Below are 27,368 nucleotides of genomic sequence, written 5' to 3'. Positions count from 1 at the left end.
CTTGCTTCAAAAAAAAAATCATTCCTCTTTTTTCCACCTTTGGAATAAACTCCCTCACTGTTCAATCCCATTCTTCCCTCCAAGCCTTCAAAACAGCTGTTCACCACCACCTATCGTCCCCCATCCAAATCCTCGATCTTTTCTACCCCCGTTAATCTACCCCAAACCCACCTCCTTCAAATTCCCTGCTTTCCTTCCTGAAAGTCCCTGTCATGTCCCCACCCCATCCCTCTCCCTTCCACAGATCTAAAGTCTCTGTTCCTCACTGTTTTGTCCTTCCCACTCCCACACCTCTTGTATCATGTCCCCCTCGCTGTGCGTTGTGTGTTAACTCTCATATGAGCCTTGACAAGGTATACAAAAAATTTTTTAAAAAGGGAATATTTGGTGCTATGGGAGCAAAGATTCTACAGTTTATTTTCATTGGATTAATGTTAATCATTGCTATTATTGTGATTGTGAAGTGCTTGTCACTATTATTTAACAAAATGCAGAATGAAAGATGTGACCCAGCTCATGGTGACAGAACCTGAAGGGGTTGGAATGACCCAGGAAACAAGAGAAGAGACCTTTGAGGGATTTCACCACATTGAGATCGAAGATTTGTGTGAGGATAAAGAGAAAGCTGAAAATGACGTGACCATTATGTGATTGAAATGATGGAATTCTGAAAAAATGTATATATATATATATATATATATATATATATATATATATATATATATATATATATATATATATATATATATATATATATATATCTCTTTCCCTTTTACACTTCAGTCACAACCTTCCCTTTTATGTTATTACACTTCAGACATGTTCTACATTTAATGTGCTTGTATTAATAGGCCATGTGCTCTCTGAGTACATTCATACTGCTTCGATTCTCCATGTAAATTACATTCAAAATTGAGTAAAAATTTCATTTAAATTGTAAACTTATGTCGTTTAAATCCGACATTCAAACAGTTCTTAATAATGATGATAATTATGATTAATTGGAGGCCTGTAATCTTGTATAACCCAAGTTGGGGTTGTTGAACATCTCTTCTGTAATCTGGGCATGACACTTCCTGGGAGGATTGATAGTTACAGTCCGAAGAGCAAAGAGCGGTCTATCCGCACTGGTTGTCCAGTACTGACTGCCTGTCTTCATCTTTCATCAAAGGGTACGCTACGACTGACGAAACTACCAGTGACGGGCGAGATCTCAACGGAGAGGCGGCCTATGAGGTAAAGTCATGTCACTACCCTGCTCCCAGGAAACACCTGGTAAAGGCTGACTCGTCTCAATTCCCCCCATTAGGATGTTGCATGCTCTTGATGACAGACAAATTGATCCAAACATCAATTTGAATTGAAGATTTCCAAATTTTATAATGTGATATTGTCCTTTATCGGACAAGAGGAGGAAATTGTAAAAGTGAAATCCAATTTTTCGATCGTTGTTCATGGAAGCACATTAAATATACTCTGTTCTGAGAGTTTATTGAACTTCAAAGCTAAATGTTTCTTTAAAAAATAAAACAACTTGCTGACACTCAGAGCCACAGTAAAAGATCCTTGTAAAACTCTTCCAGCTGATCAGATAAGCTGAGCTAAGTAAACATGGGTTGTATTTCACAAGGGTCACCAGAACGTGTATGCGTGATGTTTTATAAAATAAGCACATAACCGAGCTTTATAAAGGCAAATAAATATCTACTTTAAGTTTACATTCAACAATAATTATACACTTTGCAGTCACAACAACAAATTATAAGAAGTATACTCCTTTAAAGTTGATTACAATTCATTACAGGAATTTAGATTCATTCACATGTGTCAATCATAAATCCTCCATGAAGCTTTTAATTATTTGATTTTTGAATGGACAATGTATTGAAGGGACAATGTGTCCTTAAAATAATGGTCTTTATTATAATGTGTAAATTGATTAATGATTCCGAAATTGTGAGTCTTGTGAGGGTGACATATCGTGCCAAGCTTCGTGCATTACATCGAGATCACCCAAACTACACGTCTCAACCTTCTCTTACCATTTGAGATTCATCTGTGGAATTATAAATGTTTTATAATATTAATACAAATCTCTAATAATTTGCTTTAAAAAGTTTTTTTCAAAGGTTTACAGTGTTTATTGTACAAGCAAGCCTTTGTGGAGATGTTTTGTTTCATCCCTGTATGACAATGAACGTTTTGTAAAATCATCGTGAGGTTTGAGAAAAACAAGTTGTAATGACAAAGATGTTTAAAGAAATTTGTACAAACATTTCTGATGAAATATGTTCACAACATATCACTTCAAAATGTATAAATATGGATTATGTGTGGATATATCGGAGTTCTTTTGAAGTTTTTCCTGGGACAAGGATCATTCAAGTTTACAGCTGTAAGACTTCTTTCTGGATTTGATTTATATTTTTTTTATTATTTATTTGCTTTTCCGAACAATAAATGTTCTGAATTCCGAACGATTCCCACTGCAGTGGCTTGACAGTTTTGCCATTGTTACTAAACTTCACTTTCTTTCTGTGACGGTGTGCCAACTTGTCGGATGTGCCCACGCGTTCACAATGTGGCGCTGCTTACTGGTACTCAAGTCTGGCCGGAGCAGGGCTTGCCGTTTGGTGAATTCCTCACGTGAAATGTCTTTGAAGATTCAGGTTTTCTCCACATGGTGGTTGAGAAACTGTCCATTGGTGTTCATAACGTATGAATTTTGTGGATTCAGCTCGATTGGTAATTTCCCCCAAACCTCAAACTTCTTCAAAATATATTGTTGCGAATTAGCGCCCGCCCGCGTGCGGACGGCCGCGTCACTCGAATCGCGACCGCGTCGCCCACCGGACGGACAATTCAGTCGTGACCCTCCGGGAACTATCGCCCGGAGCCAGTCACGGGCGGGCCTTTCGACCTCACCACAATCGTGCCAATCGGCCACCCGCGTAGGATGGGGTTGTTCGCCAAACTAGACCTACCTTAGTACCCACGCGGATGGTAAACCGGGCGATCGTACCTCGCCGCAGGTCGACTCCGGACAAGAACCGCTTAAGCGGTCCGTTCCGTGCTACAGTGATAACCGAGCGGTGTTATCGTCGGCCTCGACGGTTCCGATTAATTACCGGGAGTATTAAGCCCACGACGAACCCTTTACGTGAAGCAGGATGGAGGGTCAATAAAGAAAAGACGAAGCGAAACGGGAAAACATTTCACACAAAGCACATTTATTTCCCGGCACACAGAAAGCACATATATACAGCCATACAGTCAGAATGCACCTATAGCAACCCAAACAAAAAGCAATGTCGACGCAGAGTTACTTCCGACTACGCGCACACATGGCAACACTTATACAGTTCTACTTTACAGATGGCACCAACACACATTTACTCAAAAACAAAGGAAAGAAGCCACCCTCATAGGCAAGGGGGCAGACGGGCCTGAAGGCCAATATGCACGCGTGACCTGAAGGAGCGGCCAGGCCCGCGAGACCAGGGGGGGGGGTCCGACCCGCGTCCTCGTGACGCGTTGGCGGACGAGCCGCAGATGTGGCTGTGCCCCGACTCCGTGCTCCTTGGCGGGTTTCGTTGGCATGACGTTTGGAGTGCGGAGGGAACGGGGCCCCCTTGTTGCACTATCTCAGCGCGGGGGAAAGGGGGAATTGTTGATGCCCTGGGGGAGGGAGAATGGCTGGCTGGCTTGGGTCCCGCGACGAGCGGTCCCACACCGAGACCTCGTCGCCGACCGCCGTCCTTCTCGCCTCGGACCCGAGCTCCTTGGCCTCTTCCCACAACTCTTCTCAGCCGATTCCAGAACCCAACTCGATGACACACCGACGACTTCGCCACCCGACTCGACTGACTCTCCCACACCGATCACTCGACTCACTCTTTGTGCCACGATTCGCCTTGTGCTCGCCATTTTATCGGCTGACAGGAGCAGCTAATATGCAAATATCCGGATCAGGATGACCTCGGGGGAGGAGCCACGCACGCCAATTGGTCAGAGGAAAGGGGGCGTGAATCTCCCCTGATCCTACAATTTGCATATATCGATTTCCTTCAGACGCGCCTGGAGGCGGGGCCAAGCCGATCCGTGCTTGCTCATTGGATGGAACAAAAGTGGGCGTGTGGGGTTCCTGATCCGAATTTTCCTCGGAAAGGCCGCTATTTGTGCTCGCGGCTCGGTGCGTATCGCAGAACGGGCCCAAGACAGCCCGACGCTCAGTGTTCACAGGTGGTGCGGGAATGGCCGTAGAAGGAGAGAGGTGAGGGTGGTGGAGGGTTTTCGGTGGTGGTTTGATGGTTATGGTGCCGTTTGGGAATGACGGTGATGCGATGTTTGCGGGATTGAGTTGCGAAGGTAAAGGTCGTGGCTGTTGGCGTTGTTGTTGTTGTTGTCTGAGGGTTGGAGCATGGTTGTAGTTGGTGACGATGGCTGGCGTGGTGGTTAAGGTGGTTGTTGTGTGATGGCGGTTGAGACGTGGTTGGTTCAAAATAAAGATAGAACAGAAAAACGGCTGTCTCAAAGAGTCGCAGCCCGAATGAATCACATTTATTCCCTCGAGACAATGGGTTTGGGCTAACTACACATGTACTTAGAGATATCTCACCTACGGGCCCTTCTTGGTGTAATGCGAATTTCCACAGCCGTAACAATATATTCCTCAATGTCACAGTAAATAGCAAAAGCTTGGGCAAGAACGCAGTCGTTGACGAAAAATCACACACACACACACACACACACACAACAAAATGGTGGCGAGTTGGAGGCGGCACGCTTTGCCGCCTCCTCTCGCCTGGGACGAAAAGGACTGAGGGCCATGTCTAATCCAACAGTTTTGAAAGCAGTGAAGACCGAGCGTAAAACAACACCTTCAGTGGGAACGGGGACCACAAGGCGCCTGGTATCACGCAGTTCGACATTCGTCTGTAACGCGGCCTGGCCCTGCGGCCTGGTGGGATCTGTTGATCTCACGCTGCCGGCAGCAAAGGCTTGAGCTTTGGCAACTCCCTCTTCCCAAGTTCTGCCCCTTGTGGACGAGAGAGATCAAGTTTTGTGTCGCACAACAGACAATGATCACACGTGGATCACTCACCTTTCACGTACCTGGAATAATGTCCTATCCAGAAGTCGATAACTCCATTTTCCATCGGTCTTTCTCCCATGCTGATGTTTATTATTAAATTCCGCCAACCAAAACAAACCCTGCAATCACGTCATATTCATTGTCTTCTCACAGATTGGAACCGACCGATTCGCGGAGAATGGAAACAAAATGGCGTACACGGACCACGTGACCAGAATTCTCCCAACTCGTCACATCGCAACTCTCTCTGCACAGGGACCGCAGTCCGCACTCGATGCACTCGCTCCTTCTTCTGGGTACGGGCCTGGAATGAAGAGCACATGTTGTTCTTGGACCTGACGTGTCCACCTACCGACAGGAACCCGGCAGGTGAGCACGATTTCAATCACGACTCCTTTTCACCTTTGGCTCCTGTTTTCGGATGCAGGTATACGACAAACCTTTTAAACTGTTTACAATGAACAGAATAACTCCGTGAAGCTACTCTTTAATAATGTGGGTTCGATTCCCAGTGCGGCTATCGCTGCACTGTTCGATTGATCGTTCAAAGGCGGTTAGAAAGGATCATATCGATCACTGTGGAGTATGCAAAGTCGAGGTTCATGGAGGAGGTCGAACACAGGCCAGATCATAATGTACCAGAAAAAAAGGAAGCACAACAAGAGCAGGTTTGAGGGACAAACTGGAGACTTGGAGAAATAAGGGATGTGGTGAAGAAAGAGGGGTAGGGGAGGACACACAGGTGGAGAACAAGGATGCAGTAAGCAAACTCTCAGGAAGGAAAAACTTTTGAAGGAGGTGAGCTTGTTGGGGAGAGGGGGTTGATGGGTGTCGAAAATATCATGGTTTTGGATGGGGGATGATCTGAGATGGTGGTGAACAACTGTCTTGAAGACCTGGAGAGAAAAATGAGATGGAAGAGGTGGTTGAGGTTGGTTCGACATGTGGGGACAAAAAGAGGAACGAATGAGTGGAGTTGAGCAGTGATTCTGGATTTTTGGAGTTTCACAAACGTTGCAGGTGGACCGTGGGCACCCTGCAGGATCTTGAGGTGGCAAGGAGAGGGGGACAGAGCATGGAAAGAGCAGTGGGTGCAAGATCCGGAATGGAGCGGTGGAACACCGAGAGACTACCGACCTGTCTGTGATGTGATGGAGCAATCGTCAGTCGTTCAGTCATGGACACATGTTCTCACACTGGTACACAATGTCAGTATATTCAACCCTACATACAATGGAAATGATTCGCTCATTCAGCGAGCATTTACTGAGCTCTGAAAATAATCCGGAGGCACGCAAGAAGCAAACATTTCAACTGATTTCATCCACAACTGACACTTAACAGGTTCCGCACTCTTTCGGAAATCGAAGCATCTCGCCAAGTCGTACGGGAAATGATGTCCAAGGGAAATAAGTCAGTCGCAAGTGAGTCCCAGGTAACATACCTGGGATTTGATTCGCAGGTGACTCGATCGTGGAATGAAACCCTGGTGACTCTTCAGCAAGGGTGGAGCAACATCGGATGGTGCGGGCTTTCGACTCTTCTCGGTTCATGATTGGCTGAACTCCTGGGTTGGTGAATGGTCTGTTGTGCCTGGGCAGAGGGGGGGGTGAATGGTGGGAGCTCAGACACAGCTGGTTCTGATGGGGACGTTGTGATTGGTCTATGACCATCAGGCGGAATGGAGGGGGGAGTTGGTGATAAAGATACGTGCTCACCCATCGCCCGTTACCATCGTTGGACGGCACTCTTGGACTCTAAAGGCTCTGGCTGGTTTGGGACAGCAGCATGCTCCCCTATGGCTTCTCGTATCCTGGCACCGTCTCACTGGTTCACTGTCTGGCCCTGCTCGCTGCGCTCGCATTGTTCGAGTTCGACAAAATCTCCTCATTTCTCAGTACTTTTACATTTCTGAATTGAGATATTGTAAACTTGAAGAAGTGTTATTGGATTTGACTCGATCGAAGTCTTAAAAAGGGACCAGTCCGGAAAAATACGACACTCGCTCACTCACCTGCCGACACCGATCGATCGCGTAAGCTCACACCTGACTAAATAAATCCCAGGTGAGATAAAAACATAACGATAGCGGTCTTCCCATCTGAGCCATCTGGTCTTGGGTTTGATTCGTGTCGAATGATCTCTTACGAACAGGAGACGCACCCTTCCGTGCGTGCACGCATCGTCGTGCCTCATTCGAAAGGACTCCTGCTGTCGTGGAATTATACAAATGGAACCGTTGGAAAGCAAACAATCGATTCACTTGGACAAACAAAATTTAATGTCTGTTTAATTATTTCCAGAATTGAAGAAGAAGAAGCGGGAATTTGAGCTTTCACGGAGTCGTTGCAGCGGAACCGTTTGTTCCGATTCCACGACGGCAGGAAGGAACCCCATTGAGACGGACGCGAGGGGAGCACACAAGATTTAACATAGTAATACTTCTCGAAGCAACAGAGGACACAAAAGGAGCGCACAAACAACAACCTTCACAGCCACAACAACTACGTGTTACAAAAGATCCTTCTTCGTGAGTTTTACTCCATTTTACATCCTCGTTGACACTTACAGACGGACGCGCAATGTGTGTGTGTGTGTGTGGAGTAGAACGTGCTGCCGTTTGATTAAGGCCGTCAGTGAAGTGACGGGGAGACGAATCTGGTAGGGATCGCCTCGAGGTACTCACACTTGCCTCTACGCTGTGTAGTCGGAGTTGGAACTCCGACCCAGCAAAAAACTGTCATCCTGCTCCTTCACAGGCCGGGTCATCCATCAATGTGTCTCCCGTCCCTCGGATCGACGTCAAAATGTGCGTCACGTTTGCCGGCATCAGTTGGTGGACGGTAAAGATCGCATCGTGTGCTTCAGGAAGAGTCGGCGAGCTATCTAGTCGGCAGTCGGCCAGCCGACTATCAAAGCTTGTCGGCAGCTTTGCGCCGCATACCAGAGAGATGTAATGCAAATCCCTGAATTTAGTGTCGGATCAGAAATCGAAGCCAGACCTGACACCGTTTCATCATCGAGTCGCACACCTTTGGAGTCGAGCATCGAGACCGCCATTCGATGGATCTGGTCGAGACTCTCAACCCATCAAAGTGCCACACATCGCACGCGTCGTCTCTCACGACGATACCAGAACCTGCAGCGCTCGCTCGATGTTGAACTCTTTGGAGTCGGCCTTCATTCCGGCATCGATCCTCGGCTGAGTTGGCTCATGCTGTTCTCCGAGGCAGTGCACCATGAAGTTGGCTCTTGATAGACCCACCGCACGTCAACCGAGCAGTTCTCTCCGGGAGAGGAAACTCCAACCGCTTTGTGGCCCCTCCGATGGCACACACCACTCACCACGGCGTACATCAAACGGGGTGCTCAGCCGCACTCACACGCAACACGGAAGCCTGAAACCTCCTCCGGACGATGATGCTGTCTGAATGGCGATGTCCGAGTACCATTCTCAGATTATGAGAAAATAACAGAGCTACGTGCAATTTATTCATTCATTCATTCATTCGTTTGCTTATTTATTTATTTCTTTATTTATTGCTATTAAACAAAAAATTAAATTTCACCCAACGTGGGGCTCAAACCCACGACCCTGGGATTAAAAGTCCCGTGCTCTACCAACTGAGATCATTGGGATCCTTTGTGCTTGTTGGGTCGCCAAAATAGGTGACCCTTATTGTCAGTGATTCTGTCTATTTGTTTGTCATCAGCATAATTGGCAGTAAACGTGGGCGGATTCTGACCAAACTCGGGTGGTAGGTACATCTTACGACCTTGTGCTTTGGAAATTGTGATGGTTGCTCGGGACGCTTTGGTTCCCGAGCAACAGCCGAAAAACCTTCAAAATCGGTACCGTTCACGCGAAATCAATTCCGAAAGCCATTATCCCACGTAGGCATGAAATTTGGCATGCATCATCTACAGGTGATGCTCTACCAAATATATTCCTTTTTCTCTGATACATGCAATGGTTTACCCGCAGCGCCCCCTATAATAATGGGGTATGCCCGAAAATTGGCGTAAATTGAAGGCCCCCTAGCGACCAGGTGAGTGCATCGATCCGAATGAAACTTTGCAGGTTCATAGCACGCAATGAGTACTTCAACTTAGCCTCAGGACATATTGACCGATATTGCTTCGGTCAGGGGTCAAAGGGAAAAAAATCGATCATATGCGAGAGCTGGAGGTGCCTTCGCGCCAAATGCTACTCCTCCTCGGGTTATGGTCGGATGGTCATGAAAATTCACACTAATCCGTCTGGAATACATTGTGCACAAACGATCGAGCCAGATTTTCGATTTATATCTTTGTTGACCCACAGCACCCCCTCGAACTTTGGGGATTTCCGATTTCAAACTGCATTTTCGGTACTTTTCATTCAAATTGATACCGAGTAGTTATCAGCAGATGGAACTCGATGAGATTTGGTATGCATAATCTTAAGGTGATTCTCTATCCGCTGCATGACATCCATTTTGTTCTATATCTTATAGTTTCCAAATGGTAACCCTCTCAACTTGGGTGTCCGAGGGCCATTGAGCATTCCTGTTGAAAATTCAAAGTACACGAGCTCCAAGACGGTTTAACCGAATCGAATGAATCTTTACATGCTTATAGACCGTAATGAGTACTACAACTTTGCTCATTTGCATAATGACCTATCTGGAGTAGGTCAGGGGTCAAAGGTCAATAAGTGCATTTTTCAGGCGAAATGACCATTCAAATCCCCCTTGCTCCGACACTGGTTAACCGATACGAATGAAACTTCATAGGTACAGAGTACTCAATGGGTACTACAACTTTGCTTCAGGACATATTGACCCATCTCGGCTCAGTCAGGGGTCAAAGGTCAATGAGTGCATTGTTTGGGCAAAATGACCATTCAAAGCCCCCTTGCTCATACACGGGTTAACCGATTCGATTGCAATTTCGTAAGTGCTTAGTACGAGATTAACTCAGATCAGGGGTCAAAGGTCATCGGATGCTCGGCGACCCATGGCCGCCTACCGGCTTGCCTGTTTGTTTGTGTGCAGGTTGTCTCAAAAAGTTGTGGACGGATTCGGATGAAATTTTGTGGACAGGTTGGGTGTGTGACAGGGACGAACTGATTCGATTTTGGTGAAGATCCAGATCTGGATATGAGAATTATTTAATTTCTTTAAAAAGTGATTCTTCACCATTGTGAGATCGGGCTCAAAAACGATAATATTAAGTCTTGGTCGTTCAGAAAACGCTCGAGAATAAAGTTACGGCTTTTAAATGCTTATTACTTCACTCTTGAGGAGTTTATGAGCGTATCATTGTGTGCACACTTGAATGGGCGGCCATTCCCCCTCCCCTCCCCACTGTGTCATCCTTCTTCAACATGGAGTACTACCGTCGTCCATGATGAGTAATGACGATCAGATTCTCCATGGAGAATGCAATGAAATGGAGTGTGAAGACTTCATCATGGCTTGGATATGTAAGGAATGATGACGACTGAACCCTGTGGTGACATTCCCGATGAGAGGACAGTACCAGCATTCATGGAGTTCCACCGGTGTGGTGCCCAACCTGTATCGCCATGACAACACACCTTCCCACGCTGCTTCCATCGAGGACTCGTTTGATGATTCCATTTGGGTTTGAGGCAGCCCACAGTCCTGATGTTGACCTCATCGAGCCACCGTGACTTGGAGGTTTATCAACATCGAGCAGGAGATCTGAATGAACCAGCAGGTGAACTCCGAAACGTCTCACAAACCACCAGGAGATATTAGATCAAGGCTTTGGGTTGTGGTTTGAGGACAGGAAGGCCCTACATGTTATTATGTTATGTTCTACCTTTTTTTCAGGGTTATGCCTTCTTGGACTTAGAAATATCACATCGGGAGGGGACGTGTGTTGCAAAGAAATTCTCGCTCCTGTTGTTCATGGTTTACATCAACGATTTGGATAGTGGGGTTAAGAGTTGGCTTTTCAAATTTGCAGGTGACACAAAGCTTGGAAGTAAGGTCGACATCAGAGGAGGCAGTGATCAGATTCAGGAATGTCTGAATACTTTAATCGATTGGGTAAAACATTGGCAGATGTAGTTTAACATCAAGAAATGTAAGGTGCAGTGGACGTGGAAGAATCTTACAACGATGGAACAAACATGGATGTCACGGAAACTCCAAAATTGGACATTTAACAGTTCTTGAGCGAATGGAGTTGTTCAAAAGTTCTCCCTGTGGTTCCAACCCCAGTACTGGCCTGAAGTGGCCACCCGAGGCCAGCAGACGAGCACGTACTTCAACCTTTCTCCGGTGCACGTACTCCGGCCCGAGCTCAGACACACCGAGAAGGGTCCTGCCGCCCGGAGGGTGTGAGTGCCTTCGAGTAATGAAAATATGGATTACATAATTGTTTTTATTGAGGATCAGATGTTGAGTTTGCTCCACAAGGAGCGTTATTATCGGAGATGAACAGCAACAGCATGTTGGCATGGGAAACAAGAAGAACAAACAAACAAGAGTCAGTGGTTGTGGTTGTCACAGGTTGAGTGCAGGGAGTGATGACAACAGCAAATGAAGAGGTGTTCGGAATGCTCCCCTCCATCTTCTACACACGTGGACCACGAGCCTTGAGGAGTGGTGTGTGGGATGGCGTAGAAGCTTCACCTTCAACTTCGAATAAAAATTTCCGGTTAAGGGCAGTCTGGACGAGGATACAACGGTGGAAAAATGGTGGTGGTGGTGGTACCTGTGGGAAAATTGGACAAATGTGGTTGTAAGTGCGAGGGAAGAAAAACAGATGCACATGCTGAACAAACTCTCCCTGAGAGCTGCAGTTTATGGAGTAGATTGGGCAAACAGCACGACAAAGGATATCCTGGAAGTCCAACTAGAATGTGACAATAGAACAGCCATCCCACGTGTCCTCCATTGTTAGATAGCACCACAAGTACCACCACAGGCCCCAAATAATAACTCCCGAGTTAACCACATTCATTGGGAAGACAGTCTGGCCTTCCAAGGATATATCAACAAAAGACCGAGGTTGCATTAAACATTTAAGAGGACTGACTGCACGGGGTATCACCGGGATGTATCAAGTTGAGGTGAACTTTCACCTCAACCTGAGTTACCAAGGATGAACTCGGTCCAGATTTTTTTGCAACGTCCGAAAGGGAGTTAAGCTACCACGTTTTGCGCTCCACAACTACCGTACTTCTGAGCCTGATCTCCCAACATCACTGACCTTGCTTTGCGCTCCACTTCCGGTTGGTACCCTGCTCCAGAGATCTCTCGTCCGTTGCCCTCTTTCGCAAAGGCAGAGGAGAGGTCCAGAGGGGAGTCCTGTCCCTGGGGCTGGAAAGCTGTTGCCGGGAGTAGTTGCCGAAGTGGACTTTTCTGTGACACTCACGGTGGCTGCTTTTCGCCTCCACCGGGATGTGGATGATCCAGGAACACCTAAACTGTGACCAACTCCTGGAGTGTCACGGTCACGAGATGTCTCCACATTCGTCTTGTCTTCTGCCATTGCCATTTGATCGACACTTGGAACTCCAAACGCTCCCTGATGCTTGCCAGTCGACCCTCGGCCATCTTCGAACGACATTGAAGTTCCTTCAGCCCGCGCTTTCCTTCAAGGACAGTCTTCTCAGGAACATCTCAGCCAAAGAAGTTGAAAGCTCCTCGTCGTTTCTCGGTGCCATCTTTCTTGCTCTTTTCTCCGGCGGTTCGAGATCTGAGTTTGAGTGAGCAGGTGACCGATGGCTCGTGGGACGTGGCGGCAAGCTCTTGAGGTGATATCGTTTGTTTCTCGAGGTGACATCTTTTCCCACCCCTGCCGCCATATTTCTGTAGCGGTTGCTCTCATTCACCGAAGGAAGAACCAAAAGGTCATTCGCCGAACTGTTTTTCAGTGATGGGTCGGTGGAGGGCTCGGTATCAGCCGGCGAGCTCTTACGGACAGTTCCGGGAAGATCTGCGGTCAACGCGTTTGATTCCTTCGGTAAAACCTTCTGCAGGATATTGAACAGTTTATCGATCTTCTTCTTCTTCTTCTTCTTCTTCTTCTTCTTCTTCTTCTCCGTATCCTTCTTCTTTTCTCTTGAACACAATGTTGGTTTTACACTTTTGAAGTTTTTTTTCACTTTCTTCCCTCCATCCTTCTTTGCCTTCTTCACGATCGCCGACATTTCATTTTTCTTCTTTCTCTTCTCTCCTGACTTTTTCACCTGCGTGGAAGAAAAACAATGCATTCCCTTTGTGACATCACCGATCGTCTCTCTCGGTTACTCTCGCAAGATTAAAGCAAATTGCTCAACATGTTGTTTCAAACAGTTCAGGCCTCAAAATAGCAAACTCTGCTGTCTTTACCTTCTGCCACGGAGATGGCGGGATATCTAACCGGGGTTACCTGTTACCTCGTCCGTCCAACCGGCTCCTTGGGCAGTCACCTCGTATCAAGGATATCGACCACGCGCTCACAGTGGTGGTCTTTTGGTGGGAAGATAATTCAGGTGGAAAATCCCCTTTTTACATGATTATCCTCGCACAAAGGGAAATATTTGGTTCGGTCTGTGCGTCAATGAGTGAGTGTGTGAGTCCGCACGAAGGTTTACATGAACATAGATCGTTCATTCTCAGATCACCGTGTCGTACATCACGCGGAGTCACATGTCGAGTTGGCGAGTCGAGCCCGTGGGGTGAGGTGCACTGCAAGGCCTACAGATTCGACAGGTGTGCCAGGGCAGCCTTCGGCACACGTATCAGGTAAAATGGAGTGTGTCGGAATGTGGTACCGTGGACAGAACAGTTCGCACATTCAATGCACGTCCTTATTGGCACAAATCATTCACCCTTAACCAATCATCAGTCTCGGCTAAATACATTTACACCTCTTCTATGTTCCTCTTCGAGGCGAGTACTTCTGTTAGAATGTCACTGCCTCCATTGATCAGTGACAGGAGAACCCGGAGTGCTTGCTGTACTACATGACATCATCAGTGGCTCCATTGGGGTGAGAGGTGAACCCCGAGTGGATTCTATCCTCCATGACGTCATCAGTGCCTCCCACTGACGGAGAGACGATAACCCCGAGATTATTTAGACAGTCCAGGTGATCATGCAGGACAATAACATGGTTACAGTATTGTACAGCGGACATTACTTGCCTGTGGAGCTCGAACCTCATCCGGTTGTTCGTTTTCATCATTAATCCGTGTAAGCTGGGGGTTCCTGGCGGTGATGCGATGGTAGGGATGATCCATGGCTGCGCACACAGGAATAACAAGGACATCAGATGCAGGAGGGGGCCATTCGGTCCATCATGCCTGTGCTACACCAACACCAGATTAAATAAATCCCACCAAACTAATTAATTTCATTAGTGGGTGGGGAGTGATGATGAGAAAAGCGTGACACCCTCAGGGGTATCACCAGGGGGTTAAAATAAAAATGGTGTTTCTTCTTTTTTTATGTTTTTTTTCTTTTAATTAATGTTTGGTTGTTTTAATTGTTTTAATTTTCCCTCATTGTCTCTCTCTCTCTCTCTCTCTCTCTCTCTCTCTCTCTCTCTCTCTCTCTCTCTCTCTCTCTCTCTCTCTCTCTCTCTCTCTCTCTCTCTCTCTCTCTCTCTCTCTCTCTCTCTCTCTCTCTCTCTCTCTCTCTCTCTCTCTCTCTCTCTCCTCTCCCTCCTCCTCTCTCTCTCTCTACCTCTCTCTCTCTCTCCCTCTCCCTTCTCTCTCTCTCTCTCTCTCTCTCTCTCTCTCTCTCTCTCTCTCTCTCTCTCTCTCTCTCTCTCTCTCTCTCACTCTACCTCCCCTTCCCTCCTCCTCTCTCTCTACCTCCTCTCTCTCTCTCTCTCCCTCTCCCTCCTCTCTCTCTCTCTCTCTCGCTCCACCTCCCCTTCCCTCCTCCTCTCTCTCTCCCTCCTCTTCCCTCCTCCTCTCTCTCCCTCCCCTTCCCTCCTCCCCTCTCTCCCCTCTCCGCCCCTCCCCCTCTCTCCCTCCCCTTTCATCTCCGCCCCCTCTCTCCCTACCCTACCATCTCCGCCCCTCCCTCTCTCTCTCCCTCCCCTTCCCTCTCCACCCCTCCTCCCCCTTCCCTCTCCGCTCTCTCTCTCTCTCTCCCTCCCCTTCCCTCATCCTCTCTCTCTCCCTCCCCTTCCCTCCCTCTCTCTCCCTCCCCTTCCCTCCTTCTCTCTCTCCCTCCCCTTCCCTCCTTCTCTCTCTCTCTCCCTTTCCTCTCCGCTCCTATCCCTCTCTCCCTCCCCTTCCCTCTCTGCCCCTCCCCTTCTCTCCCTCCCCTTCCCTCTCTCTCTCTCCATCCCCTTCCCTCTCCACCCCTCCTCCCTTTTCCCTCTCCACTCTCTCCCCCTCTCTATCTCTCTCCCTCCCTTCCCTGTCCACCCCTCCTTCCCCTTCCCTTTTCTTTTAATTAATGTTTTGTTGTTTTAATTGTTTTAATTTTCCCTCATTGTCTCTCTCCCTCCCCTTCTCTCCTCTCTCTCTCTCTCTCTCTCTCTCTCTCTCTCTCTCTCTCGCTCCACCTCCCCTTCCCTCCTCCTCTCTCTCTCTCTCTCACTCCTCTCTCTCTCCCTCCCTTCCCTCCTCTCTCTCTCTCTCTCTCGCTCTACCTCCCCTTCCCTCCTCCTCTCTCTCTCTCACTCCTCTCTCTCTCCCTCCCCTTCCCTCCTCTCTCTCTCTCCCTCCCCTTCCCTCCTCTCTCTCTCTCTCTCGCTCCACCTCCCTTCCCTCCTCCTCTCTCTCTCCCTCCTCTTCCCTCCTCCTCTCTCTCTCTCTCTCGCTCCACCTCCCCTTCCCTCCTCCTCTCTCTCCCTCCTCTTCCCTCCTCCTCTCTCTCCCTCCCCTTCCCTCCTCCTCTCTCTCTCCCTCCCCTTCCCCCCTCTCTCTCTCCCTCCCCTTCCCTCTCTCTCCCTCCCCTTCCCTCCCCTCTCTCTCCCTCCCCTTCCCTCTCCTACCCTCCCCTCTCTCCCTCCCCTTCCCTCTCCGCCCCCTCTCTCCCTCCCCCTACCCTCTCCGCCCCTCCCTCTCTCTCTCCCTCTCCTTCCCTCTCTCCACCCCTCCTCCCCTTCCCTCTCCGCTCTCTCTCTCCCTCCCCTTCCCTCATCCTCTCTCTCTCTCTCCCTCCCCTTCCCTCCCCTCTCTCTCCCTCCCCTTCCCTCCTTCTCTCTCTCCCTCCCCTTCCCTCCTTCTCTCTCTCCCTCCCCTTCCCTCCTTCTCTCTCTCCCTCCCCTTTCCTCTCCACTTCTATCCCTCTCTCCCTCCCCTTCCCTCTCTGCCCCTCCCCTTCTCTCCCTCCCCTTCCCTCTCTCTCTCTCCCTCCCCTTCCCTCCCTCTCTCTGCCTCCCCTTCCCTCCCCCTCTCTCTCCCTCCCCTTCCCTCTCCGCCCCTCCCCCTCTCTCTCCTCCCCTTCCCTCTCCGCCCCCTCTCTCCCTCCCCTTCCCTCTCCACCCCTCCTCCCCCTTCCCTCTCTGCTCTCTCTCTCCCTCACCTTCCCTCATCCTCTCTCTCTCCCTCCCCTTCCCTCCCCCTCTCTCTCCCTCCCCTTCCCTCCTTCTCTCTCTCCTCCCCTTCCCTCCTTCTCTCTCTCCCTCCCCTTCCCTCCTTCTCTCTCTCCCTCCCCTTTCCTCTCCGCTCCTATCCCTCTCTCCCTCCCTCCTTCCCTCTCTGCCCCTCCCCTTCTCTCTCCCTCCCCTTCCCTCTCTCTCTCTCTCCCTCCCATTCCCTCTCCACCCCTCCTCCCTTTTCCCTCTCCACTCTCTCCCCCTCTCTCTCTCTCCCTCCCCTTCCCTGTCCACCCCTCCTCCCCCTTCCCTTTCCGCTCTGTCTCTCCCTCCCCTTCCCTGTCCACCCCTCCTCCCCCTTCCCTTTCCGTTCTCTCTCTCCCTCCCCTTCCCTCCCCCTCTCTCTCCCTCCCCTTCCCTCCTTCTCTCTCTCCCTCCCCTTCCCTCCTTCTCTCTCCCTCCTCCCTTCCCTCTCCGCTCCTACCCCTCTCTCCCTCCCCTTCCCTCTCCGCCCCTCCCCTTCTCTCCCTCCCCTTCCCTCTCTCTCTCCCTCCCCTTCCCTCTCCACCCCTCCTCCCCTTTCCCTCTCCACTCTCTCCCCCTCTCTCTCTCTCCCTCCCCTTCCCTCTCTGCCCCTCCTTCTCTCTCTCCCTCCCCTTCCCTCTCCACCCCTCCTCCCCCTTCCCTCTCCGCTCTCTCCCCCTCTCTCTCTCCCTCCCCTTCCCTTTCTGCCCCTCCCCTCTCTCTCTCTCCCTCCCCTTCCCTCTCCGCTCTCTCCCTCTCTCTCTTCCTCCCTCCCCACTCTCCCCTCTCTCTCTCCCTCCCCTTCCCTGTCTGCCCCTCCCCCTCTCTCTCTCCCTCCCCTTCCCTCTCTGCTCTCTTCCTCTCTCTCTCTCCTCCCTCCTCTCTCTCTCTCTCTCTCTCTCTCTCTCTCTCTCTCTCTCTCTCTCTCTCTCTCTCTCTCTCTCTCTCTCTCTCTCTCTCTCTCTCTCTCTCTCTCTCTCTCTCTCTCTCTCTCTCTCTCTCTCTCTCTCTCTCTCTCTCTCTCTCTCTCTCTCTCTCTCTCTCTCTCTCTCTCTCTCTCTCTCTCTCTCTCTCTCTCTCTCTCTCTCTCTCTCTCTCTCTCTCTCTCTCCCTCTAGGAGACGATGGTTATATATGTGCGGGATTTGTTTCCAGACTTGTCTGGACGGTAGTTTGTCTTCGGACGTGTCTGGGCGGTGTTTATGTCTGGGCAGGAGTTTATCTCTGGACATGTTCGGGCGTTGTTTATGTCTGGGCGGTGTTTATGTCCGGGCAGTAGTTTATCTCCAGACGTGTCTGGGTGGTAGTTTATCTCCGGACGTGTCTCGGCGGTAGTTTATGTCCGGGCGGTGTTTATGTCCGGGCAGTAGTTTATCTCCAGACGTGTCTGGGCGGTAGTTTATGTCCGGGCGGTGTTTATGTCCGGGCAGTAGTTTATCTCCAGACGTGTCTGGGTGGTAGTTTATCTCCGGACGTGTCTCGGCGGTAGTTTATGTCCGGGCGGTGTTTATGTCCCGGCAGTAGCTTATCTCCGGACGTGTCTCGGCGGTAGTTTATCTCCGGACGTGTCTGGGTGGTAGTTTATCTCCGGACGTGTCTCGGCGGTGTTTATGTCCCGGCAGTAGCTTATCTCCAGACGTGTCTCGGCGGTAGTTTATGTCCGGGCGGTAGTTTGTCTCCGGACGTGTCCGGGCGGTGTTTATGTCTGGGCGGTGTTTTATTGTTCTTCTTTGCAGAATCATTTTGATGAGACGGTATGAATCATAATTAACGCTCGACTGCACGTCTGCCTTCACTTCCTCTCACCTCATTCTGCCTCACCCCCCACCCCTCCTCCTCCGTCCTCGCTCCCCCACCCTCCACGCTCCTCTCCCTCCTCTCTCTTCCCCCCTCCACCTCCTCTCTCTCTCCCCACACTTTTTCTTCCCCCTCTCAGTATTACCTTCACCGAAACGACAGACGGTGTTTGCTCGTAATTAATAAATTAACAACACCACTCGTTTTAGATTTTATTCAGTCCACGAGTTAATTTTAATGAATGCTCGTAAACTTCGCCATTTCAATTAAACACATTATTTTTGACAACAATCTTTTGTAACAATAACAATAAACCTTTTTTGCCAACAACGTACTTCGTTTAATGATTTTGTCCCCTCAGGACAACGACTGAAGTCCGTCAATCCACGGCTTGCCGCGCCTTCTTGTTGGAGCGCCACACCTTTCCGATTAGGCCACGCCCCACGATGACGTCAACACGTAAAGTGACGCGTGACGTAAAATGGAACCCCCCCCCCTTCGCTCCTCGTACATTGAAGGAACATCTGCGGTCATTGTTTGATATTTCTTCGAAGCAAAAGTCCTCAGAACGTGATGAGTCGTCTCCTTATTGTTCATCGGGAAACATTATTCACATTTCGAGGAATCATTTCATCCTTTTTTATGGGAAATGATTATCTTTCCGGACGTGTATCCAGCCAGTGAAGGCCGGATCTGTCGATCTGAACCCAAATCGAATCAGTTCGTCCTTGTCACACATCCGATCTGTCCACCAAGTTTGGTCCGAATCCGTCCACAACTTATTGAGATATCCTGCTCACAGACAGACAGACAAACGGAGGTGAGAGCATCACCTGCAGCTCCCTTCGGTGGTGGAGTTAACAAGCAGACTTGAGCAGTGTCTGCATCTCCAGGTAGACATCACTGACATCTGGAGAGGAGACTTACATGTGAACGTGTTGGACACTCTGTTCAATTACAGCTCATGTTGGGAAGCGTTTTTTATCTTGCCAAAACGAAGTTTTTGCAAGATATGTTTCAGCTTGTATGTTTTTTTTTTTTGTTTGTCTGTAATCATGTATAAAAAATTCTGCAGAGCACAGTTATCATCGGAAATTTTTGTTACTTCGCATATCAGAGGCCTATAGAGGTCCCTTTCAGCGTATAAAATTTTGAAGGTCAAGGTCAAAGGTCAAGGTCACTTTGTCGCAAATCAGGGGAGTCGACGAAACCCTTATTTTTTTGAGTAATTTTGATCAGATCGTCTTCAAACTTCATGGGAATATAGTTCATGGTCTGGCGCTCAGCTGATTAATTTTTGGTGGCGATTGGCCTTGACCTTCATGGTTAGCGCCGAAGGTCAATCATATTTGACCCCAAGGTCAAATTTTCAAGTTTTAGGAACCATATCGTGTAGAACCTCAAATTGAACACCTCGATGAGTGCTTTCTAGATATTCAAGCTTGAGACATTATGACGTCATTTGGTGACGTTGTAAGGCAAAAGCATATTTTTCATGGTTACTCTGTAGAACGATTCTCATCGGAATCTCTCGTAGGCAGATATTCCTCAAGGAGTCGCTCCTGGTGGATAGCAGCTCTGTTCACCTCAGTGTGACCTTAAAGAAGTCACACGTGGTCACCTTTTGGCAAGATACGGGTCACCCTGTGGGTGACATTGGTTTATTTTTATTTTACTCAACAGGTCAGTGGTCAATGGGAGGTGAAGCAGGTAAAGAAGACCGTCACGGGTCGATGGGAGCAGGCAAGACAGCCGGCTTCGCCGCAATTTGTCCGAACCTGATGGATATCCCAACCTGATCCTCCCATCTTGGGGGGGGGGGGTAGTTGTTGTGACGTCGAGCTGGAGGTTTTCCTTCCTCGGGCACCTGATACCCTCGCACCGGCTCCAGGTGGAGGAGGTCTTTACACGTCATCGATATATAATTAATCCGTGCAGGGAATCTCGGATCGGCATACGTACACCAGGCTCTTCGTCGTTTCATCGTTTAACTTATTAAGACTTTCAAACTCGATTTCTAGTTCGATTCGATCTGCCGGTTGATGGTTACGATTGTCCCCGATGGAGATCGAGGCCGGAATAGTTATTGAAAGCTTCGATCGATTAACGGCTTTGTGTTCATTAACTCAACGAGTGCCTGAATCGTTGGTTTCGATAAACTAAAGAAAATTAAACAAATCACCGGTAAGTTATTCCACCCTGACCTTGAATACCTATTTAAAACTGACTACTGCACCAAGGAATTGTGGGAAACGAAGGGGTCCTCCACACACAAGGATGGTTGAATCAAACCGGTATGTAATAAATAGATGTAGACGAATCAGGATTTCATACATGACGTCATCAGTGAAGGCTTCCCTCCCCTCGGGAACGATGTCCATCCAGTATGATGATGTGTACATCCATATGGGGTCTGATTACAGGGAAAAGGGTCGTGTGTTGTTGCTTCCTCTCTCTCTCTCTTGATCTCGGGCTCTCGGGTCGAAACGTGTCCGTGGATTGATTCCCTTCCCAAGAGGGTTCGGATGGGTTCATGGGGGGTAATAAAGTTGATGCGTCACGATGGGGGATGACATGAGGTTAGGGTACACCGCTTCCTTGAAGCCCTGGAGAGAAGAGTGAGAGGTCAACCAGGGCAGGTAATGCAGGTAAGAAAACAACAACAAGGCAGCAGCACTCCAACAAGGTGTGACCATTGTTGTTGAAACATCTCACCTGCGAGTCCAAACCATCGCACCTTCGAACTATTGAGTCTTCAGACCTCTTATTGGTCGAATTACCTCCTCAAGATGCTTTCACAGGCAGACCCTGGCATTGGCTGTTATCTTATAAAGAAGACTTTTCCAGACCATCTCATCGGCCTTGCGGACCTCAACCCACTCTTGCAGGCACAGCAGGTTGTTCTTTTCCAGGAAGAAAACGAGACGTCCATTAACCACCTTGTCCATTGATTTTACCAACAACAGAAACGAGAGCAATCCGTTGGTGGGAGCATGGGGGTTGTGGGATCGATTCCGGCTTCAGGAACAGCAATGAGAACGGAAGAGTTTCCAATGCAGGGAAGATTTCCCAAAGACCAGACCTTGTTGAACGGTTCAAGCAACACGAGCATCGCCCTCCTAATCATCCATGTGCTTGAACATCGAGTCGATTAAACGGTCGGGAAAACAGGAGCACCATTCTTGGACCTCATGTGATCGCTTTTGCGGAAGTTTCCCAAAGCTAGAGGTCCAGATGGAGCGAGGAGCTCACAGGACGGGTGTCATCGATGATGGCTTTGTGTCGGTTGGAAAATCGAAGCTCATTTCGTCACATTTCTGCTGTGCTGGAGCTGCCCCGGTCAACTGTCAGCGCTGTTATTGTGACGTGGAAACGTCTCGGAACAACAACAACAGCTCAGCCGCGAAGTGGTGGGCCTCACGAGCTCACGGAACATGACTGCCGAGCGCTGAAGCACCTTATCGTTTCATCTACTACCTCAGGCGCCGAAGGTGGACGTTTTCACTCCTGTCTGTCTATCCGTCCGTCTGTCTGCTTGGTTGTCTGTCTCGAAACATGGTGGATGAGTCGTGGGTGGATAACCAAGAACAAACCGATTGGATATTTGGGTTCAGGTCCGAATTCAGATCCAGCCAATCAGTGGGACACATGACGTGAACCGTTCAGCCCGCCTGAGGTAACGCGCTCCACCGAGTGCCCTCGTCGTTCTACCTCGTGGTGACGATACCTGAATTCATGTCAAGGTGCAGAAACTCCATTGTCACATGTAACGCTTTTATTGACTAATCATTTATTATTCACACAAATAAAAACACCTTTTACCACACAAGTCTCTTCTTCGTTGAGAAATTAAAAATGAAATCCGAAATGGAGAAAAAAATTTCCACCGCCAGAGACACCAACTTCGACCGCATCACCGTTTCATTCTTGTGAGCGCCGGTGGAATATCCATCCGCGAAGGGAAAGTAAACCGATGAGGAGCGAAAAGCGCGAAATGAAAGGAAAAAACCTCAGAGATCGAACGCAAAATGTAGATTTATTTACATGAACATCGCGTGAAGTAATAAACACACGTGAAGTACAAAACCACGTGAGCGCCGGATTCCTGTCTGCTGAGAAGTAGTGCTTCGCGGAGGGATACACACAGCGGGGTGTTGTGCGCGAGGCTTCACTCCTCACTCCTCATGCAAGTTCTTCATTTCGCGCCATTTTTCCTTTCGTGACCACCAACCGTTGCCAGGCGCCGTGCTCTTTGGCAACGTTTGTTTTCTCCACAATGTGTCCCTCTCATGCCCCGAAAATTCCGCCCAAAACCCCGGAACCCTTGAACGAGGTACGTTGTTGCTTGGTCTCTCGTCACCTCGACCACCGAAGGCGGAAGAGGTGAACTGTTTTCACCACTTTCTGTCCGTCTGTGAGCACGATATCTCAAAAGGTTGTGGACGGATTCGGACGAAATGGAATTGACTGGTCTCGGTGGAATTGACTGTGAGGTGAAATGGCGGGAAGAGCCGAGATGACGTTCCAGTTTGAGTGCTCGAGCTCGACCAATCAGCGATCGCTTTGTTTGAAAATCGACCAATGGGATCGTCCGGTGCGTTCAACTGCTCGTGCCTCGTGACGATGGGTCTCGGACGGGATTTATATCTTGTGTTCTTGTGATTTTTTTTAAATCTGACATCGGACAACCTGATGTCTGCTCTGTGAATGTGTCTCAATCCTCCGATCCTTTTAGAAAGCGGTAAAATGTAATTATTCACACCGACATGACGGTTCTCCCTTGTGGTGTGCACTGTGCTCGTCTGTCCACCATTTCGGACGAGGTTGAACCCATTGTACTTATTTCGCTTCAAACGTAAAACACTGGATGCCCATTTTTCTTTTGAATAAATCCCTTTCGGTGGTGACGTGGGTTCGAATCCCGACCTGGCGATAAAACTGCCGCTCTCGTGATTTGTCATTGCAGTGCGCTCACCTTCGGAGGGGTGTTAAGCCGGCCGTCCCGTGTGTTATGTTTATAAAAATAAAATAATAGCGACAAGCGAGAGGTACCGGCGCTTCACACGGGACACTGTATCAATGCAGACCCCGCCCCCTCCCCTCACGTGCCCAAGGCCGCGACATTTTCCCCGCCCCCTCCCTCACGTGCCCAAGGCCGCGACAGAAGCCCTGCCCACTCCCCTCACTCGCACAAGGCCGCGACAGGAGCCCTGCCCACTCCACTCACGTGCTCAAGGCCGCGACAGGAGCCCCGCCCACTCCCTTCACTTGCACAAGGCCGTGACAGGAGCCCCGCCCACTCCTTCACTCGCACAAGGCCGCGACAGGAGCCCCGCCCACTCCCTTCACTCGCACAAGGCCGTGACAGGAGCCCCGCCCACTCCTTCACGTTCACAAGGCCGCGACAGGAGCCCCGCCCACTCCCTTCACTTGCACAAGGCCGTGACAGGAGCCCCGCCCACTCCCTTCACTCGCACAAGGCTGTGACAGGAGCCCCGCCCTCTTCCTCACGTGCACAAGGCCGCGACAGGAGCCCCGCCCACTCCCTTCACTCGCACAAGGCCGTGACAGGAGCCCCGCCCACTCCTTCACGTTCACAAGGCCGTGACAGGAGCCCCGCCCCTCCACTCACGTGCCCAAGGCCGCGACAGGAGCCCCGCCCAAGGCCGCGACAGGAACCCCGCCCCCTCCCTCGCCCACAAGCATTCACTGTACAGTCCTCAGTGTACCGTGCCTGCGAGATGTGCTGCACCCCACGCCGCACACGGGAAAAGCGCCGCACCTCGTGCCACGAACGTGCATGTCAGAATGGACACAGTCCCATGAGGTGAAGGTAATCCCAAATTAAATCTTACACCTTCCAAAAAAAATTAAATCTCGTTGGGAGTACACCACTTGGTTTGGAGTGATTCTCATTCGATTGCATCATAATCATTGCCCGTAAATTGTTTTTTTTCTCCACATCAGTGAAGTAGAACTCGTGGTCAGCGCTGAAAATTGGAAGGAAGTATCCAAACTCGAGAAAGGTGGAATTGTTTGGTTCATTTGGCAACAGGAACAAGTTGATTCAAACATGTCCGACATTTATACTCGCATTCCAGCTGTTTTACTTCAACTTGGGTCTTCTCTTCTTCCTTCATGTCCATTGTGTTACGTTCATGTCAATGTCAGAAGTATTCAAAAACGAGGATGCGAGGCTTCTTTTTCCTCCCCAACTGCATCTTAAAAATGGGGCGTGTCCATTTCATATTTAAATTAAAAAAATGTAAATAGCGGAGATGGTAAAGTGTGCAAAAATAAAATAAACAATTCAAGGTGGTATATTGGTTGCGGTGATGGTAAAGTCTCTACATATAATGGAGCAAGTGTATCTACGTCTCGCCTCGAACGGCACCTTTTGAAGCATTTTTCCTTGTTGTTTGTATTCCTGGTAGAGCGTAATAAAATAAATTGTATTCCTGTTAGCAGGACCCTGGCTCAGGTCATGGGCACAACCGCCATGGGGGCGACGAACGATTTTTGTCATCGGACGATGACGTATGATATTTGCTTGTACAAATGCCACGGTGCAAGTGGTTTACTGATCCCTGCTGCTGACAGGGTATTATAAGCCATTGTACTAAATATATTTGGCTCACTTCCTCCACTGTTGTGTGATGGTAGTGGAGGTAGGTGGTAAAGTGTATATGTACATAAAAAATGGTTACCAAAAGTCCCGTAATATTATTTCCTGTAAAAAAGATTATAAACAAGGTTGGACCCTGACATCTGCGGTTCTGCTACTTCCGGTTCATAAAATGTGACCTGCTTCGACATTTGCAGCCCTGTGCTTCGTGTATTCGCGTTTTTTCTGACCTGCTTCTACATTTGCAGCCCTGTGCTTCGTGTATTCGTGGTTTTTCTGACCTGCTTCTACATTTACAGCCCTGTGCTTCGCGTATTCGCGGTTTTTCTAACCTACATTCGCTGCTTTGCGTATTCGCGGTTTTTTTGTGGACGTATTTGTGGCTTTTCAGGGGATTTTTTTGCTTTTACCTTTTGAAACCACCGGGAACTTATCCCCGTTTTCCCATTGAAACAATGCCCCGACATTTGCGAATTTGACATTTGTGGCATTTTTCTGGAAAGGATCCCCGGCCAATGTCGGGGTCCGACTGTACAGTAATTGCCAAAATATAGAAATAAAATTGTGTGTCCCATGACTTTTGTCTGCGATCCCAAAATCATTTTACTTGCTTCATGCCCAGATATAATTTGTTGTGCCGAATATGAAGGAAATGTGTGGCGGAGGCTCATCAATGCATTGGCAATGTGTTTTGCAGGAGATCGTGAACGTCTACCCTTCGCTCAACCCTCCTACTCTGACCGCTCGTCAGTCGACCCGTATTTGCAATGCCCTGTCATTGTTACAACGTATTGCCTCGCATCCGGAGACCAGGTCTGATCTATTGCACCTCCTCTCGCCTTTTTTGTATTACTTGTGGGGGGGGCGGTGGGATTGGGAGGTTGGGGGGGTAGATTTGTTTTTTGTTTGTTTTTTGTCATAAAAAAAGGAGAATGGTCACAAGGTGATCAGCATTCCTCAGGTTAGGAATTTGTTAAACAGAAGGATGTTCCATGATGATGCGTTCGGCACCCCTGACTCCCGACAGGTGGATGTCCTCAAGGACTGGTACGGGTGACCGAGAAACCCTCAATTCATCCTGACAATCAACACCTTCACAAATTTGACCTCTTCGAGGAAACATTACAATTTACATTCAAATATATCTCAAATATACTTGTGATGTGTTATTCACAAGAAAATTTAAGTTTTTTTTTAATTTGATAATTCTCCCTCTTTTTAAATCCTTCGAATGGGAAAACTTTCATTTGGAAGGTAATTTGTGTATGGTTTTTTTTTCAGGGACGCATTTGTCTCCACACAAATGCTCTTTTTTCTTTTTCCTTTCCTTCACACCACAAGCCAAACCATACCCTTTGAGTTCTTGCGTTTGTCAAGCTTAGGAGTCATTGGTAAGTTTCATGGACACTTTGTTTTGCTCTCAACTCGGGTGATCTTCCGAATCGCTGGCGCTCCTATGTCTTCCGGCCTCTCGCTCCCTTCTGTCTTCAAGCCTCTTGCGCCCCCTCTCTCTTCTGGCCTCTTGCGCCCCCTCTCTTATGGCGTCTTGCGCCTCTGTCTTCTGGCCTCTTGCACCCCTCTGTGTTCCGGCCTCTCGCGCCCCCTCTCTCTTCTGGCCTCTTGCGCCCCTCTGTCTTCTGGCCTCTTGCGTCCCTCTCTCTCTTCCGGCCGAGATGCTCTACATTGTGAAAGTGTAGACATTAAAATGTGTTGACCAGGTTCACATCCAGGTGGACTTGTGTTATTTGTTTTCACAATGAAAAACCCTGGAACATCAGTTTTCCTTTACTATTATTATTATTATTATTATTATTATTATTTTAATCTTCAAAACAACCTTTGATTGAGTGGTTCTGTTACATCACTGGGAGAGAGTTTCCTGAATTAGTCAACATTGTTCGAGTGAGTGCATTGTTTTCCTTGTACTGTTGTCAGTAAGCGATTGTGGTAATTTATACGGAGTATTAATCTTTGGTTGTCATGGAAATACTTTTGATTCCTGTGTTTAGGTGCTCTGGTAAAGGGTAATGCACGGAGTGTGTTCAACTTCCTTATTGGCACAGAGGTCATCCCTCTTTGCTTGCACATCATGGACTTTGACTGTGAACTTTCAAAAACGGGAGGTTCATGCACGCCTCTTGATAATGGGGAACATTGGTATGATTTGTCTTGTTAGGTACTCAGTGATGCTTCCTTAATGGTGTTTGCTTCATGCTTGCTGTTCTTAACGATTTTGCTTTCGTCGTTTCAGCTCCATTATAATCGCTTCTTCATCGATTTGTTTGAAGTAGCATGTCCATTGCAGTAGAATAAACAATCCTGATTT

The 27,368-nt window shown here is 48.7% G+C and overlaps 2 protein-coding genes across 2 annotated transcripts in view; one reads left to right on the top strand and one right to left on the bottom strand.

The window, feature by feature from the left end:
- LOC147007830 (CCR4-NOT transcription complex subunit 9-like) overlaps positions 1-27,368 on the top strand; it is a 158,577-nt gene that overhangs the window by 122,683 nt on the left and 8,526 nt on the right. The window contains exons 3-6 of the mRNA XM_085866253.1: positions 25,740-25,855; positions 26,070-26,089; positions 26,324-26,433; positions 27,052-27,162. Of these exons, the coding sequence (XP_085722379.1) occupies positions 25,740-25,855; positions 26,070-26,089; positions 26,324-26,433; positions 27,052-27,162 (357 nt within the window). The remainder of the gene's footprint in view (positions 1-25,739; positions 25,856-26,069; positions 26,090-26,323; positions 26,434-27,051; positions 27,163-27,368) is intronic.
- LOC147007831 (uncharacterized) lies at positions 11,048-18,860 on the bottom strand. The gene is made up of 4 exons (XM_085866336.1): positions 18,753-18,860; positions 14,244-14,341; positions 12,323-13,304; positions 11,048-11,824 (listed from the first exon to the last, which is right to left on the bottom strand). The coding sequence occupies exons 2-3, from the start codon at positions 14,337-14,339 to the stop codon at positions 12,693-12,695; spliced, it is 708 nt and encodes a 235-aa protein (XP_085722462.1). The 5' UTR covers positions 14,340-14,341; positions 18,753-18,860; the 3' UTR covers positions 11,048-11,824; positions 12,323-12,692.

The sequence above is a fragment of the Eptatretus burgeri genome, chromosome 24 (assembly GCF_056783735.1).
Source record: "Eptatretus burgeri isolate ZD-2024b chromosome 24, Ebu_testis_v1, whole genome shotgun sequence".
Classification (NCBI taxonomy): domain Eukaryota; kingdom Metazoa; phylum Chordata; class Myxini; order Myxiniformes; family Myxinidae; genus Eptatretus; species Eptatretus burgeri.
Note: the sequence above shows the minus strand (reverse complement) of the source record. Positions and strands in the feature narration are given on the sequence as shown.